General features: G+C 41.2%; 1 protein-coding gene across 1 annotated transcript in view; it reads right to left on the reverse strand.

Moving 5' to 3' along the window:
• Window positions 1-19419, reverse strand: part of PLCE1 (phospholipase C epsilon 1) — a 122149-nt gene that overhangs the window by 67238 nt on the left and 35492 nt on the right. The window contains exons 3-5 of the mRNA XM_032231696.1: window positions 18938-19233; window positions 3755-3900; window positions 2399-2657 (exon numbers count right to left, since the gene is read on the reverse strand). Coding sequence (XP_032087587.1) covers window positions 2399-2657; window positions 3755-3900; window positions 18938-19233 — 701 coding nt within the window. The remainder of the gene's footprint in view (window positions 1-2398; window positions 2658-3754; window positions 3901-18937; window positions 19234-19419) is intronic.

Consider the following 19419-nt stretch of genomic DNA (forward strand, 5'->3'; position numbering starts at 1 on the left):
AGATAGATAGATAGATAGATAGATAGATAGATAGATAGATAGATAGATAGATAGATACATACATACATACATACATACATACATACATACATACATACGACATCTTAGGGATACAAGTAGTTATTGCTTGAACCAAATAACATAGATTATCCAGCAATGATTCTGGTCAACTGGGATCCCATTAAATCTACTACCAGCTCAAGATTCACTCGTCCTTCCATCCTTCCAAGGTCGGTAAAATGAGAACCCAGAGTGTTGGGGGCAATATGTTGATATTGTAAACTGCTGTGAAGCACTGTGGGGCAGTATATAAGTCTAAATGCTATTGCTCTCATCGTTCATTCCTATCCATACAACTTCACAGATATGCCCAATGGAATTGAATGGGGGTCTATTCTTAGATAAATAGGGGTAGGCTTTCAATGGGAATATATCAATGCCACATACCAAAATGTCCTTCCGGAATGTCTATCATTAATTTTGCTTTGGCACTTCAGCTCACAGAACAGTCCTTGTTTTCGATAACACTGATATTGCTGTTATGGTAAATTTGAAAGGGCATTTGTTTGGAAATAATGACAAAACCAGAATATTTCACTGTGGAACATGGGAATATATTTATTGCATTTTTGCTAATTTAGAAATCAAGGAAGTTTCAAAACTATAGCAGCAAATCCATAAGCCTTAGGGAGTTTGGCTGTTTTTTTTCCCCTTCCCATTAACATGCATTCTTTAAGGAGACACATTGTTAGCTAGTCATCCAAAAAACTATTTAAAAAATCTAGTAGGGGACTATTTTGTATAAGAACCTAATCAGATCTTAAGAATTACATTGAATGTGTGAGTGTGTGTATGTGAGAGAGACATTTAATAACCTTACTAATTAATTCTTTAACCTCAGTAAATCTAGAATAGCAATAGCAATAGCAGTTAGACTTATATACCGCTTCATAGGGCTTTCAGCCCTCTCTAAGTGGTTTACAGAGTCAGCATATCGTCCCCACAATCCGGGTCCTCATTTCACCCACCTCGGAAGGATGGAAGGCTGAGTCAACCTTGAGCCGGTGAGATTTGAACCGCTGAACCGCAGATAGCAGTCAGCTGAAGTGGCCTGCAGTACTGCACTCTACCCACTGCGCCACCTCGGCTCTTAACCAAATAACCCAACTATTCCTTTTATTTATTAATTAAAGCTATTTATTGGCCGCCCACCTTTCAATTGCAACTCTGGTCAGCTCACAACACATTAGAATAAAAAAGAATATCAACAACACATAAAAAGCCATCAGCAATACCACAACAATGAACAGGCGAAATAATCTTATAACTCCCATGCTCTGGAGCACCTCCAGGTTTAATGCTTTGTGGAAAGCTTTCAGCTCCATATAAAGTATTCAAGGGCAGACCCATATAGAGCACATTGCAATTGAGAAGTAACTAAGATGTGAGGGATGATGAGCAGTGCATCTCAGTCCAGGAAGGAATGTAACTGACACACAAAATTAAGTTTTATGACCATGCCTACTAGAATGTCCTTCATGTTCTGTAGATGTTAAATAGGACAGTGGAGAATGTTAAGTCCTGATGGACCCCACAGACAATGGGTCATCTGCTCAATTTCTCCTGTCCAACCTCTGCGAGAGGTCATCCACAAATGGATACTGTTTCAGTTGCGTACCTAAGCATGAAACCTAGCTGAAGAGAATGTCCAGGATTTCCTGAGACTGTAACACAACCACATTCTCAACAAATTCTCTAAGAAGTAAAGATTGGAGATGGCACAAAAATTATCCAAAATAGTTGATATAGACACTTGGAGAAGTGATTTGTTTTCTTTCTGTACACCTGGTTTGGCCGTAAGAGATCTTTGTTTTTGCATTCTGTTATCTTCTTGCCAGAGACTTTATTTATGTTTATTTTTGGGCTCGCAGACAGTCTGAGCCGAGGACTGATAAAGTTATTTCCTTTTAAGTCTGTCTGCCTGTCGTCTGTTAACGAGCGAAGAAGGGGGGTCAGAACAACAACCCCATGGACAATATTCCTTCAGGCCTTCCTGTCCTCTACCATCCTCTGGAGTCCATTTAGGCTCATGCCTACTGCTCCAAAGACTCCATCCAGCCACCTCATTCTCTGTCGCTCCCTTCTTCTTTTGCCCTCAATCTTTCCCAGCATTAGGCTTTTCTCTAGTGAGTCCTTCCTTCTCATTAGGTGGCCAAAGTATTTGAATACTTATCAGATAAAACATTATTGCAATTGTAAAGGCTTCAGCCAACCAACCAACCAATCAATCTTTGCAATTTACACACACACACACACACACACACACACACGCACGCGCACACACACACACGGAAATATAACAACTGTCTTAGATAAGATTGCTCCCGGATTAAATTACCTCTAGTGTTTCATCCTGAGAATTATACTGAGGGCAAAGTCGGATGACGCTTGCAGCCCCGTCCAAAACTTCGTAGAGCTCTTTTAAAAATACACCACAGAAAGGAACTACTTTACAGCCAGGGATATTCAGAGCCCTGTTGACAACTTTTCTATATTCAAACGATGATTCATGTTGTGCCATGGCATCTTTCAAGCTGCGCATGGTTTCAATATCAGACTGGTCCATGAACTGCCACATTTTTAAAACTTTTCTTGACCTGTTTGGAAAACATATGAAAGTTTACTTGCTTGCTTGTACATAACCTTGTTAGCAGCAATAGCAAACGTCATTAATGCAGGTATGAAAATATCATTACTGGTATGCAATTACAATTGCACAATTAATCATGTTATCCATATAAACCTCACAAAGGATATGCCTGCTTTATTTCTTTGAGGACAGTGTTCTGTCCTAGGACATTACTTAGTTTTAGTGTGGTCTGGTAATATAAAGTACCTAGCAAACATTTAGATGTACATGCTCTAAATCAGAGTTCCCCAGCGTTTTGCAGACCTGCTTTGCGGACTGGGGGGAAGGGATGGTTCGCGCAAGCCTACCGCTCACACGTAATTATTATTTAATACTATATGATACAGACTATGTATAGTATACATGTGAGTGTGTGTTATGAAAATGAAAATGGAAATAAAAAATATTTATGATTAAAAAAAAGAATGCTATGAAATGTTATGATAAATGGATAGAATGAAGAAACTACAAATATTTTCAATTATAAAGCTTCATTTAGATCTTGCATCTGTCCTGTCTCATTAAGTCACTTTTATTTTCCAATGTGCATATTTTATTGAACGCGAATGAGAGAAGATATGGCTGCAGGAGAAATCATGACTGACAATGAAAAATGGGGCAAGGATTTTTAACATGGTGGATCCGATAAGATATATTCTAAATTTATCTAAAGTATGCCTTTCCTTCGGAGTGGCAACTAGCACTTTTTCTTAACTATCTTTAAATGTGGTGCTAAGAGATTGAGAAGTTTTTTCCCCCTGTTTTCCTTGTTTATCTTTCCGCAAGATAAACGAGCTCCCTTGAGTTTTCTGAAAAAAAGACCCGTCTTTTAAACGATATAATAACCTCCGTCATCCATCTTATTCAATTCTGTCAAAACATTTATAATCATAAACTCAGTGGATGAGGATAAAGCATGCGACGTAACAGAACGTTCAACACAATGACCGATGGAGTGATATTCACCATTTATTTATTTTTAAATGGACAAGTGGTATATAACAGATGCTGTAACATAATCTATCCCCCTGAGTTGTCATCATTTCAAGAATGAGCTTCGAGTACCTGAGGCCTGCCAAGAATTCCATTACACCATTGTAGTTGCCCATGTTCCAGCAGCATTTTGCCACATGTATTACGTGGGAGAAAACCTCTCGCTTTTCCTCCATAGACCCTGCAGTCAGGATCAGCCACGTCACCCAAGAGCTTACCTTATTAAAAAGAGAGGGAGAAAGGGGAGCAGAAAACATTATTGTATTTTTAAATTGTTATTCCCCCCCACACACACAAAAAAATGTTTCAGTTTGTTTTTCAAGTGAATTGTACAACTTATATGGTTTGGGTTTATTAGATTTATATGCCGCCCTTCTCCCAAGGACTCAGGGCGGCGTACAACATTAAAAGAAACACATAATACAAAAGTTAAAAGAAAATTAAATACAACATCCCAAACCCAATTAGAATTGACAATAACATTGTTTTAAAAAAATTTGAATTAAAATTAACAATGGCCAATAATTTATTTTGTTTTGTTCAGGCCAGGCTGGCTTGCTGGAAAAGCCAACTTTTTAGGGTGCGTCGGAAGGACCGGAGGTCGGGGATTATACGAAGCTCCGGGGGCAGCTCGTTCCAGAGGGAAGGCGCTCCCACAGAGAAGGCTCTCCCCCTGGGGGTCGCTAGTCGACACTGTCTGGCCGACGGCACCCTGAGGAGGCCAACTCTGTGGGATCGCACTGGACGGTGGGAGGCTACTGGTGGCAGTAGGTGGTCTCGCAGGTACCCTGGGCCTAAGCCACGGAGCGCTTTAAAGGTCATAATTAGTACCTTGAATCGCACCCGGAAGACAACCGGCAACCAGTACAGGCTGCCTAAAAGGGGTGTAACATGGGAGCACCTATGCAGCCGCATTCTGGACCAGTTGAAGCCTCCGGGTGTTCTTCAAGGGCAGCCCGTTGTAGAGAGTGTTATAGTAATCCAGGCGAGAAATATGTCATATTAAAGGTGGAAAAAATTATGATATAATTTATCTTGGTCTGTTTTGGTTTTTTTACATCTCAAAAACCTGACATTTTAATAGGGGTGTGTAAACTTTTTATATCCAGTGTAATCCATTATTATTGGGGTGCCTAACACTATGTAATGTACAAAATCCAGAAATCAATATTTTAGCTGTATCTAAGTAATTTTCACTGTCATGGTCAAAATATGTAAAACTAGCTATGACTGAATTAAAACCAGCTTTTTTATACAGTGTGCATATAGAATGATAGATTGCTAACTTTAAAGAAAGACACTTAGGCTTAATGTTTAGTAACATTTTATGGTTCCACCACAAAACCGCGTTCGACTAAAGGGCGCTCGACGAAACCGCGTAGCTGACGTCATCACAGCGCGACAACAGCGCGGAGAAAAAAGCATGCTGTAAACGCTAAACCTAAAATTAACCCCTAAACCTAAACCTAACCCCCCTAAACCTAATCCTAAACCTAACCCTAAACCTAACCCTTAACCTAACGCTAAACCTAATCCTAACCCTTAACCTAACCCTAACCCTAACCCTAACCCTTAACCTAACCCTAAACCTAACCCTAACCCTTAACCTAACCCTAAACCTAACCCTAAACCTAACCTTAACTTGAATCGGCTTGCTTTCAAAGCGCTATTTAAAGCGCCCTTCTTTCTCCGCGCTCGCTGTTGTCGCCCTGTTGATGACGTCAGCGACGCGGTTTAATCGGGCGCGCTTTAGTCGAGCGCGGTTTTGTCGTGCCACGACATTTTATAACTATAAAGTTTTAAAATAATAAACCTTTTTTATTCCAAAGCCATGCTCTTTCTTTAAATTATATTTTAAAACATTTTACTTTACATCATTTGCAAGAAAAGCATGAATGCAATTTCCCACCACCACCATCATTTTAAATACATATCATTTATCACTATGAATATTTTAAGAAAATACCAGAAATAATTTTAAATAATTAAAACTCTCAGAACGCTTCCTATGTTGCCAAACATGTAAGATACATCTACTTTAACTTGGTCTAACTCACATTCCCAATATGACTTCATTGTTAAATTCCATATTAGGTTCAGTGAGAGTACTCATTTCAACTCATAATTTGTTTGAGGGATCAAACCTGAACCATTATCTAACACTTAGAAAATGCAGTTCACTTTCCCACAACATTAATTGAAAGAAAAAGAAAAACAGGAATATAGAAACACCATATTTCACATGAAAACATAATTCAAACCAACTGGGCTATTTTATAGAGAGATTCCCAAGAGTTTTGGTTTTTTCCCATTGTATAAACACTTATCAACATGAGATAATAAATGCAATCTTTTTTTTCCTCTCTCCTCCATTTAGTTTTCTTCTTCTTGGCTCCTGAAGGATTTATAATTTATGTTTACTGACATTCTTTCAGTAATGAGAGCTTCACATGCATTTCATCATCTTTTAACAGTTAGATTTAAAGACACACAGCAAACTTGGCTACAAGACTGTACTAAAGTAACTGAAAACTATTTATAAAGGGGGAAAATTACCCCGTCAAAAATAATCAAATATCTTATTTGCAACAATATATGTCTGATCATGGAACAGAAGCAGATGAGCCAGGTTGAGAAGATTCCAAGGGAATACTAGGGAACAAGATTAAACTGTATTGTTGAATACCATCTTTATTTATTAAATATATTTATATGCCGCCCAATCCCGAAGGACTCCGGGCGGCTTACAAAAAATATATACCGTATATACTCGAGTATAGGCCGACCCGAATATAAGCCGAGGCACCTAATTTTACCACAAAAAAACTGGAAAAGTTATTGACTCGAGTATAAGCCTAGGGTGGGAAATGCAGCAGCTACCGGTAAATTTCAAAAATAAAAATAGATACCAATAATGTTTTTGAATATTTATTTCAAAGAAAAACAGTAAACTAGCGGTGTATTCAATGAAATACTTCACTCACCTCATGATGCTGACGTCCCGCTGTGATGATGATGTCCCGTGCAGCCGCGGGAGCGATGTCCCGCCTCCTATGACACACGGCACAGTGATTCCTATCATTGGATCACTGTACCAGAGGAGGTGGGACATCGCTATGTGGCTGCTTGCCATAACAAGGAGGAGGTGGGACATCGTTGCAGAGCGGCAGGAGGGGGAGGAAGGGGAATCGTAAGACAGCCCTGCATTACATTAGAACGTGAGGAGGGGGGATGGTGCGGTGCGCGCTGCGTGGCAAACTGACACAGAGGGAGGGGAAACTCACAGGGGCACTGGGCCATTCACGAGTGTCACCCAGCGGCATGGCCCCGCCCCTTTTTCTCCTCCATTTCGGGCAAATTTTTCACTGACTCGAGTATAAGCCGAGGCGGCTTTTTTCAGCCCAAAAAGTGGGCTGAAAAACTAGGCTTATACTCGAGTATATACAGTATATAAAAAAACACATAACGATAAAAGAAAACAGTTTAAAAACAGCAACAGCATCATAAGAGCCAAGGTGGCGCAGTGGTTAGGGTGCAGTACTGCAGGCCACTTCAGCTGACTTCTACCTGCAGTTCAGCGGTTCTAATCTCACCGGCTCAAGGTTGACTCAGCCTTCCATCCTTCCGAGGTGGGTGAAATGAGGACCCAGACTGTGGGGGCGGATATGCTGACTCCGTAAACCGCTTAGAGAGGGCTGAAAGCCCTATGAAGCGGTATATAAGTCTAACTGCTATTGCTATTGCTAAGTGAACTGGTTACCAACAGATGGACTTTAACTTACAACCATCCGTTTAACTCGGGGTGAAAGTTATAAAAGCCTTGGAAAAATGGGATTTGCGATCTAGACTCACACTTCTAACAATCACACCACCTCTGCATTCAGTGTAATAGATCAGAGGTCCCTGATCAACTGGGCCACGCAAACAAGCGAAACCCCATCCGCGGGATGCAGGCAATATGTGAAACCACGCCGCTCTGGTCCATGGAAAAACCTTTCTCCAAAGAACCGGTTCCTGGTGCTCAACAGGGGGCCACTGTAATAGAGTTTTGCCGTGTTTTGGGTTCGGTTTCGAAAAAGTGTTTCGGACTATACACAGTTCATATATGGCGCTCTACATGGGGCTGCCCCTGAAAAGTGTTCGGAGACTACAATTGGTCCAGAAGGCAGCCGCGCGAGCGATATTGGGTGTACCGAGATACACCCATGTTACACCTATCCTCTGCGAGCTGCACTGGCTTCCTATCGGTCTCCGAATGCGCTTCAAGGTGCTGGTTATCACCTTTAAAGCCCTACATGGCCTTGGACCCGGATATCTGCGAGACCGCCTACTGCCACATACCTCCCAGCGTCCGATAAGATCTCACAGGATGGGCCTTCTCCGGGTGCCGTCAACCAGTCAATGTCGGCTGGCGACTCCTCGGGGGAGGGCCTTCTCTGTAGCTGCCCCGACCCTATGGAACGATCTACCCCCAAAGATCCAGACCCTTCCCACTCTCTCGGCCTTCCGAAAGGCTACTAAAACCTGGCTATTCCGGCAGGCCTGAGGCTGTTGACCTCATGAATGAGGTCCAGACCAGCCTAGATTGAGTGCATGATGTGTTCCCTTTTTAATCTGTTTTCTCTTCCTTATTTTTAACTTTTATCTTTTTAGAATTATATCCCTGTAAGCCGCCCGGAGTCTTTCAGGATTGGGCGGCATATAAATTCATTAAATTTGAATTTGAATTTGGCAACTCTCTAAGATACTGAAGCAATTGTGCCCTTTCTCAGAAGTTTGTAGTAGTTTCAGAGGGCAGTCACAAGATCCTGGAAATCAGAAAAGTCAAAGCTGCCTTAAAACGTTGTAGACAGGCATTGTATCAGTTCTCTCCAAAACACCTCTGGATAGTGAATTTGAAATACTGCACAGCATAATTAGTAAACATGCACAATTCCCAAAGAGATCTTAATTGGAAACAAATGTAATCTAACCAATACAATAAAACCGATTATTAAACAGTATCAGCCTAAACAGACTGTGAGAGGTTTGTGTCATATTTCATCCCTAGTACAGGTAACGCATAGCTACAGAATTTTTCAGAGATTAAACTGTACACAGCATAGTTTTTGACAGTTGTCCTGGTAACATAAACAGAAGCTTGTCTCGCATCCAGCAGAAAAGGCCATACAGAACCATTAAGAATTTTCAGAATGCTTCAAAAGTAACAATAGAGAGCATGGAAAGGCAATATTTTTTTTACTTTTACATCTTATTTATTATTTGACTTATATACCGCTTCATAGGGCTTTCAGCCCTCTCTAAGCGGTTTACAGAGTCAGCATATTGCCCCTCGGAAGGATGGAAGGCTGAGTCAACCTTGAGCCGGTGAGATTAGAACCGCTGAACTGCAGATAACAGTCAGCTGAAGTAGCCTGCAGTACTGCACCCTAACCACTGCGCCACCTCGGCTCTGAATGTTCCACATTCAAACTCTCCTTAGTCAATCAGATGAATTCTATGCTCTTTAGCAGCGCCCTCCCCAACCTTTTGGGCACCAGGGACCGGTTCCATGGAGAAAGGCTGTTCCATGGACCAGAGGGAGCATGGTTTTGTGTGCTGCCTGCACCGCGCGAATGGGTCTTCGCTTGTTTACACGGCCTGGTTTCTGGCATGCCACGGACTGGAAGTTGGGGATCCCTGCTCTGTAGCTTTTATCTGTTTTTGTCTCCAACTTTACTTAAGCACTGTGTCTTAAGTAAAGTAGAGCCGAGGTGGCGCAGTGGTTAGGGTGCAGTACTGCAGGCCACTTCAGCTGACTGTTATCTGCAGTTTGGCGGTTCTAATATCACCGGCTCAAGATTAACTCAGCCTTCAATCCTTCCGAGGTGGGTGAAATGAGGACCCAGACTGTGGGGGGCAATATGCTGACTCTTAGAGAGCGCTGAAAGCCCTATGAAGCGGTATATAAGTCGAACTGCTATTGCTATTGCTATTTCTGGGTGAACAATGCTAAAACGATGTGTAATGCATTTTAACTCTTTTATAATTAAGATCACAATCCAAAATAAGAGTATAATAGCTGTAAAATATAAAGGCAATCACCAGCAAAGAATTTTGATCACACCTCTTCTGTGGCTGGAATCAAATAGGAAATCTCATAAGCCATCCACTTTTAAACACTGTCAAATGCTTAATCCCAATCCTGTCAGCTAAATTTATACATGAGTTATTCAATACTAAATCTTGCTGCCATATGGTTTGGTTGAAATTGTAGGCACATTCCATAACATCTTTTTGCCTTTGACGGCAAGCAATGGATACTCCTACTTAATATCTTAACTATACAGGTAGTCTTTGACTTATGATGAAGGACACAACTCCCTAAAAGATATTTACAACCTCATTCTGAGGTTTTGAGGACCGCTCCCCATAATCACATGACTGCATTTTGGCACATGGCAAATGGGTTTCAAATTTTTTTTGAATCTACTCTGTGGGTGTGGCCTCCTTTGTGGGAGTGGCTTGCCAGCCATGTGACCTGGTGGGAGTGGCTTGCCGGCCATGTATTTTCTTTCTTTCTTTCTTTCTTTCTTTCTTTCTTTCTTTCTTTCTTTCTTTCTTTCTTTCTTTCTCTCTCTCTCTCTCTCTTTCCTTCCTTTTGTCTCTCTGTCCCTTTTTCCTTTTTTTCTTTCCTCTCTCTCTCACTTTTTCTTTCTTTTTTCTTTTTTTCTTTCTTCCTTTCTTTCTCTTTCTGTGTGTGTGTGTGTGTGTGTGTGTGTGTGTGTGTGTGTGTGGTGGGTTTCAAAAAAATTTGGAACCTCTCCTGTAGGTGTGGCCTGCTTTCTGGTGGAACCTCTTCTAACCGGTTCGGTAGATTTGACGAACCGGTTCTACCGAACTGGTGCGAACTGGTAGGAACCCACCTCTGGTGCACTTTACAGGAGTTTGCACCATCCTGTTAAAAGAGAATTTGATCACTAGACAGATTATTTGGGTATTAAAGTTTCTTTACCATGTGGAATGGGGAAAAAGGAATGATTACCTTTAAGATTAGTTGTTCTGTTTGCTTCCCCTAACTAAAACAAATGAAACAGGATATTGGTACCAATACCCCCTGTGGGGAGGTAAATGAATAAGGAATGTCATGTCTCTGTTTTGAGAGATTGTGTATGAGGTCTACGTGACACAGGAAGGCCAGGTACTTTGGGATGTTCGGTATGTTGGCTAAAAGTATAAAAGACTGTAAACAACTGCCCTTCGGGGTTCAGGATTTTGCTTGACCAATTGCTCCTGAACTTTGCGCAAATAAACCTTTCCCTCTGACAAAGAGCTGGTCTTGTCTCATTTTCTGTCTCATTACACTGTGGTCACATGCCAGAACTGGCATTAACTTCTGGTTTTTCCCAAAAAAGTAATCACCACGGGGTTCAGTTAATGACTACAGGTTTACTTAATGACTACTACAAAAAATCATAAAATTGCATCAGTCAAATGATGACCTCTTAACAACCATCATAACAAATGGTCATAATTGGCAGGCTCCATTAAGGTTGTAAGTCGAGAACTAGTTTAGAGAAGTATCCACGTCTCTAGATTTTGACTTGAAATAATACATTATACTTATCTCAGGTACATATAAACATTTACTAGAGTCCAGAAATCTGAATTATTTGGCCTTGGAAGACAGAACAAAATCTCACTTTGTACCAGTTATCTACCAGTATTTCAAAATACTACAGTACTTGATTTGGATCAGGGGTGAAATCAACTTACCTTCACTACCAGAGGTCACAGGTGCCACTTCCATGCATGCACAGGACCTTCCACGCATGCGCAGAGCATCAAAAACAACGTGATGATGTCTGGGTGGGTAGGCAGACCCTCCTGCCGCCGCTACCGGTTCGGCCGAACCAGATAGAACCAGCTGAATTGCACCACTGATTTGGTTTCAAGGGAAGACTGCCCCAGAGATCACCATTATTTCAGCCCCAATTATATGTCACAGTTTTAGCTATGGTCAACATTATTAATAGAATTTTGTATCCTTAAAATTCACAGTAATTTAAATTTTTAATCAAAGTAAGGTTACACACACACACACACACATATATTTAGTGTCACAACCCCTGGTATGCCCAAACATGGGAGGAAGCAGACTGCTTCCATTCTCTGTCTATCGGCTCGTCACAAGAGACCATCACGACAGAAACCCAATATTTTTACTGTTGCCTTTGTTACATTTGTGTTGTACTTGACAGAGAATGGAAGCAGTCTGCTTCCTCCCATATTTGGGCATACCAGGGGTTGTGACACTAAATACATACCTACTTCCCTGGCTCAGCTGATAAGGAGGAGAACCTTGTGGCTTAGTGGTTAACACAACTGCTTAATATGTAATACAGCACAGGTTCGAATCCCAGTAAGGGTATGGCTAGCTGATGAGAGCTAAATAGCTTGAAATAGATCTATACTAGTCTCCCTTTATTTATTTATCAGCACAAATACAACACACACACATATATATATATCCTTGTGACTGGATCAAAGTTCATTGCTAGTATGACCGGAGGGACTTAAAGTATGAAAAGTTAAGAGACACTAGCTTATGCAACTCTACCTGAACAGTTTGCCATGTTGAACAAGAAACTAACATCAAATATATAAAATGCAACAGCTTCAAATTTCATCGCTCAAGATACCATGTTGGTACCTGGCTGGTATTAGCATTTGTTCTCAATTTTTAGTTATCTGAATGCATTTGTTAAATATTTTGCTTGGCTCTTTAAACCACTAGGTTGGTGCTTGTAAATTAAATCTTAATCGGAATGATCTACCCATCTCAGGCATCATTTGCTGGTTGATTACTTAAGGTTAAAAAAAAAAGTCTATATTCTACATAGGTTAATTTTTACCTCCTAAACCTGGATTCATGCTTTCAAGGGCAGTGGAAAACATTTCCCAGCTACAATTGTAGAAAGACAGATCTAGAAATGTTTTTTGGTTGTGTTTGGAAGCGCTACCAGGCAGCAAGAAAACATATAAACAAACAAACAAGAAAAACGCACTCTATTTCCTTCTGCAAAAACTTGTAAATATTTAATAAAACATGATGAATTAACTGGTCTGCTTGAAAGGAGTAAAACAGACCAACGAAGCACCTTTACCAGTTTAATCCGATGATACACTAATTCAAGCATACTGTTCCAAACAAGGACTGGAAACATTTAGCTATTTATACAAACATAATATTTTCTAAAGGTTTCTGCAAGCTCATTTAAGTTTTCAAAAGTTCTGAACAGGGAATGAAATATTTATTTACATTCCACTGCTGAAGCAAATTTATACTTTTAAGCCATCTCTTTTTGGACTGCTAAGAGAGTTAAGCTGTCCTACACACATTCATTACATAACAGTCATTTTACCTCTATAGGGTTGCAATAGACATATAAATAGGTAAACATAATGTTATACGGGAGTGGAAAAACATTTAAACTTACTTTTTAAAAAGTAAATAGCAATAGCAATAGCAGTTGGACTTATATACCGCTTCATAGGGCTTTCAGCCCTCTCTAAGCGGTTTACAGAGTCGGCATATCGCCCCCACAATCCGGGTCCTCATTTTACCCACCTTGGAAGGATGGAAGGCTGAGTCAACCTTGAGCCGGTGAGATTAGAACCGCTGAACTGCAGATAACAGTCAGCTGAAGTGGCCTGCAGTACTGCACCCTAACCACTGCACCACCTCGGCTCTAAATGGATCCAAGAGGAAGTTAATTTACTGATACTTTGGTGTAACTTAGAAATTTAACAGATGGATAGATGGTGAATGTATTGTTTATATTGTTAACTATGGTTTTAAATAATTGAGTTTAAGAGATTAAATTACTCTAAAAGTTTGTCCCTTTTTACTTTGTGAGCAATGGCTATTTACAGCTTTAAAATAAAACCAATTGACACTCTTTCAACAGAGGCATACAAAATTTTGTTGCTGTTAGTTGCGAAGTCATATCTGACCAGGGGTGGGTTTCAACCGGTTCGCAGCGGTCCCCGCGAACCGGTTGGTCGGCGAACCCGGAAGTAAGTAACTTCCGGGAACAGCGAAGGACCCACCCGCCCGCCCTCCTTACTGGTCTTTGAAGGCTTCTGCGCTTCCACACAGGTGCATGGCACATACAGCGCCTGTGCGATTCTCCGCGAGCAGCTGGATGGCACATACAGAGCCTGCGCGAGTCTCCGCGAGCAGCTGGAGTATCGCGCAGGCGCTAAGACGCATGCGTGAACTGCGCGCGTGCACGAGGACGCCGCCGGCCCCATTCCAACCGAACCGGTTGGAACAGGATTAGCAACCCACCCCTGTGTCTGACCCATCGTGACCCCATGGACAACGTTCCTCCAGGCCTTCCTGTCCTCTACCATCCCCTGGAGTCCATTTAAGCTCACGCCGACTGCTTCGGTGACTCCATCCAGCCACCTCATTCTCTGTCGCTCCCTTCTTCTTTCGCCCTCCATTGTTCCCAGCATGAGGCTCTTCTCCAGGGAGTCCTTCCTTCTCATTAGGTGGCCAAAGTCTTTGAGTTTCACCTTCAGGATCTGGCCTTCTAAAGAGCAGTCAGGGTTGATCTCCTCTAGGATTGACCGGTTTGATCACTTTGATCACAAGAGCCGAGGTGGCACAGTGGTTAGGGTGCAGTACTGCAGGCCACTTCACCTGACTGTTATCTGCAGTTCAGCGGTTCTAATCTCACCGACTCAAGGTTGACTCAGCCTTCCATCCTTCCGAGGTGGGTGAAATGAGGACCCAGACTGTGGGGGCAATATGCTGACTCTGTAAACTGCTTAGAGAGGACTGAAAGCCCTATGAAGCGGTATATAAGTCTAATTGCTATTGCTATTGTTATTTGCAGTCCAGGGGACTCGCAGGAGTCTTCTCCAGCACCATAGTTCAAAGGCCTCAATTCTTCGATGTTCAGCTTCTCTTATGGTCCAACTTTGACAGCCATCCATTGCAACTGGGAAAATCATAGCCTTGACTATACGCACTTTTGTTGGCAGGGTGATGTCTCTGCTTTTTAGTATGCCGTCTAGATTAGCTTGTTGTAAAAATCCTATCTCTACATTCGTAGATATTATTTCCTTCTAAAAGGGACTGAAAATATTGACTATTCCTTTTTAATCTAAGCAAAGATTTTTTACAAGAAGCCAGTTTCACTTAACACATAAAACTGTCTTACAATGTTTCTTTTTTTTATATTTCATGGTCAACCACACTAGGACTCTAAGACCTTTACACATTGATTTGATAATCAAGTTAAATTACACAACTCCAAAGAGTTCAACTTGTAAGATGAATGTTTAGCCGCATAAATCCAAAAGTTCTTTTCTCAGAGAATAAAAACTATTAAGCAATCAAAGTGCTAACGCATATAATAAAATGCTGTTACTTAGTGGAGAATTTGCAAGAAATAATTGTGGGCGAGTCTGAGGTATGAAATACTTTTCTTCCATTAAGTATCAAGAGTCTGTCATCTAGAAATTCATTCTGGCTCCCACAATATAAATATAGTGAATTATTTTTACAGGCAATGCCAGAAAGCAGTTACATTTTTTGGCCAACCAAAACATGACTCTTCCCTCTGGAATCTTTTTCCCCCCAGATACAATAATATCTGCATAAGGGTATATGGATATTTTGAAGAGCATTCTAGGCAAGCCACTAATTTTCTGATCTTGTTATATAGGTATTTCTTTCTTTTTTCCTTTCTTGTTCTTCTTCTTGGCGCAGTGATTAGGATGCAGCACTGCAGGCCACTTCAGCTGACTGCTATCTGCAGTTCGGCGGTTCAAATCTCACCGGCTCAAGGTTGACTCAGCCTTCCATCCTTCCGAGGTGGGTGAAATGAGGACCCAGACTCTGGGGGCGATATGCTGACTCTGTAAACCGCTTAGAGAGGGCTGAAAGCCCTATGAAGCGGTATATAAGTCCAACTGCTATTGCTATTGCTACTTCAGCTGACTGCTAGTTCAGCAGTTCAGTGGTTCAAATCTCACCGGCTCAGGGTTGACTCAGCCTTCCATCCTTCCGAGGTGGGTGAAATGAGGACCCAGACTGTGTGGGTGATATATGCTGACTCTGTAAACCGCTTAGAGAGGGCTGAAAGCCCTATGAAGCGGTATATAAGTCTAACTGCTATTGCTATTGCTATTTACTCATATTTTGACCAGGATCTTTTCGATGTACTGTATGATGATGATTTTGCAGATTTAAATACAAAACAAATCCTAAGCGCTCTACTGCCATACAACGTAGATTTATATAAAACTGATATTCACTAGGTAGCCAATAATTCTAATAATATACATGCTTCTGTGATTATTATAATAGAACCAAATACACGTTTAGCCATTTTGAGCAACAATGCCAGTTCCATTGTACCTTGAATCATGTACCTATTATGCGACTAAATTATCTCACTACCGCATTACACTATAATGACATCCTGATTCAGCTCAGGAAAAGTGCACAGCAGTATATGTTATACACTTGCTAATTGCACTGTTGGATTTCCGTCACGCTCAAATAAATTAGACAGAAAATAAGTTTAAAGTTTGCTTTGAAAGGAAAACAACATTATTTCCTTAAGAACAAGCATAGTACATGAAAGTGCTTTGGATGGGGGATTATAAATGAATACGTAGAATCTGTTAAAAGAGTTTAGAAATGCTTGCTTTGTATTCTTTTCAAGTTATTAGGAAAACTATCTTTACTCCCTAACAAAATGGTCCAGCAATTAAATTATAAGCTCTCTGCAACAATCCGGTCCATTTTTACAATCACTCTACTTGTTAGAAGATCAGGATTGGCAATTATATTAAATTAATATTTGAATTAATATGAGTTAAGGGAAGAGATGCACCAAATCATGTTGTAACCAGCTGATATACTTTTTCTTTTTTATAATAGATACCTGTGTTCCTTTTTTTTTCTTTTTTTTTTCTTTTTTGTTTTTTTCTTTCCTGCCTTGTCTTTTGTCCTTTTTGTCCTTTTTGTTTTATTTTTGCATTTATTTATTTTTTTGCTTTTTATTTTTGCTTTTTTCTTTTCCCACTGGTGTGGGCATGTATTGTTTAAGATTATTACCTTTATTAATATTTTTAAATAATAATTACAGTCAAATGAAAATGGATATATGACGATGGTGATATGTATGAATAGCTGAGTTAAAATGCTTGAGTTAATATGAGTTATATTTGTTGACTGTGGAGGAGATGTATCAAAGTTTATTTGTGATCAACTGATACACTTTCTATAGATGTAAAGAAAGATGTTGTACTTGTTTCAAATTAAAATTAATTTTTTTTTTTAATAAAAAAGGATTGGCAATTATAAACTTCCTCGGGCAAGAACCATGGTTCTAGTGAACCATGGTCTAATTGTTAAACACTGTCCTTCATTCTCTAAAAAATATTCAACCCAATACTCAACATACAGTTTATGTCAGGCTTCAAAAACCAAGAAAGACATGCTATGTTACTTCAAAGTAGTTTCTTTTATTGGTCCTCACCTGTAGATAGTAAGCTGGCCAAGCTAAAGCAAACTATGCTTTATGCCACCACTATGAGCCCTGGTGGCACAGTGGTTAGAATGCAGCATTTGTCAGAATATTCATGAACTGGAATAGGACACAGCCACAGGTCAGCTATTGGGGACTGACTGGAATAGGACATGGCAACAAGGTCAGCCAATGAATAGGCATGGTAACAGGTCAGCCAATGAGTCTTTTTTGGAAACAGAAACGTAAGTAAGAAGTCTGGGCGTGGCTTAGTTTGAGTTTGAGTTTCATTTTATTTATATGCCGCCCTATTCCCGGCGGGACTCAGGGCGGCGCACAAACCCAAGGAGGGGAAGGGAAAAACACAAAAACTACAAAAGTACAGGGTATTTAAAAACAACCAACAGCCACACGATTCGAGAGGGGAAGGGAACTCATCGACCCCAGGCCTGCCGACACAGCCAGGTTTTAACGGCTTTTCGGAAGGCCTGGAGAGAGGTGAGGGTCCAAATCTCTGCGGGGAGTTCGTTCCAAAGGGCCAGAGCCGCCATAGAGAAGGCCCTCCCCAGGGTAGTAGCCAGATGACATTGGCTGGTAGACGGAACCCGGAGGAGGCCTGCTCTGTGTGATCTAATGGGTCTTTGGGAGGTAATTGGCAGCAGGCGGTCTCTCAAGTACCCAGGCTTAGCTAGATTAAGCTCTGAACTCTGAACTGAAACCAATCTCTCCTCTGCCTATGTTTTGCCCGTAACTACTACCACGTTGGAGAATCCACTATTGGTATTGTACATTTACTGATGTGTTATTATGTATATACAGAAGTTAATGAATCCTGCTGAATCTGTTATCTGTGTGTGCTTTCTGGATGTGATTTCTGAAACAAACTCTGACAGTATTGCCTACTGCCAGGAGTTCAATCTTGACCGACGTAAGGTTGACTCAGCCTTCCATCCTTCCAAGGTGGGTAGAATGAGGACCGAGATTGTTGGGGGCAATATGTTGACTCTATAAATCACTTAGAGAGGGCTGCAAAACACCATGGAGCAGTATATAAGTCTAGGTCCTATTGCTAATCTATTGCATCACTAAACCTATACTCTGAGAACTTCTAGGGAGGAGGTATCTTGACCTTAATGTTCATTCCAAACAAACTAGCCAACCTTTGCTGTCTCTTACTTCTCTGGAATACAGCCCTCCCTCCTGGGAATCCAGGCTACATTCTACCACAGTTCACAGTAGAGCCGAGGTGGCGCAGTGGTTAGAGTGCTGTACTGCAGCCACTTCAGCTGACTGTTATCTGCAGTTCGGCTGTTCAAATCTCACCGGCTCAGGGTTGACTCAGCCTTCCATCCTTCCAAGGTGGGTAAAATGAGGACCCAGACTGTGGGGGCGATATGCTGACTCTGTAAACCGCTTAGAGAGGGCTGAAAGCCCTATGAAGCGGTATATAAGTCTAACTGCTATTGCTAACTGCTATTGCTATCTGTGGCTCCAACATAGCTTCCCAAAATGCCCTAATGCAATGGCTGTAGCAGAGGCACTGTGAGGAATTAAAGTGGCAGCTACATCACCGCTTCACAAATGTGTGTTCATATAAAGTCAGTCTGAAAAGTACATCAAAGGGGAAAAGGTCCCATGCTCTCTTCACTTGAGACCCATTCAAGCTGTCCTTAAAAAAAACATATAAACAACATACAGAAGATAATCAAAATCCTCCACCTACCTCATTGAACCGTGTCATCAAATTTTCAACAGCACTCTGTTCCCCATCTGGGACAGAGAGAAAAGTTGCTTTGACGGATGCAAGTTTGTTCCAACATTCCGCATTTCCCAGATCTCTGGTTAAGAAGCAGAGGTAATCAATGGGCAATACTTTTCTGTAAAGCTCCTCCTCCTGCTCCATCAGGATACTAGCAACTTCCTCTGGGAACTGAATGAGATGCTGCAGTTCTACCAGTTCTTTACTGACGGTGGAAGTGAGGGCGTTGGATGCGGCCATTGACGAACTCAATTGTCGTTCTAAAACAAATAAAAGTAAAAAGTATTATTATTATTATTATTATACAATTGTATCACAGCGGCCAGTTGTTTCGCCGGATTTGGCATTGGCTACTAGTCGGGCCCCACCCAGGGGCCTAGGACGTCGTAACGTATTTTCGTAATATGCGTGCAGATCCAAGCAGTGCGGCTTTTTGCATTTGACTG

Source organism: Thamnophis elegans, chromosome 15, assembly GCF_009769535.1.
Source record: "Thamnophis elegans isolate rThaEle1 chromosome 15, rThaEle1.pri, whole genome shotgun sequence".
NCBI lineage: Eukaryota > Metazoa > Chordata > Lepidosauria > Squamata > Colubridae > Thamnophis > Thamnophis elegans.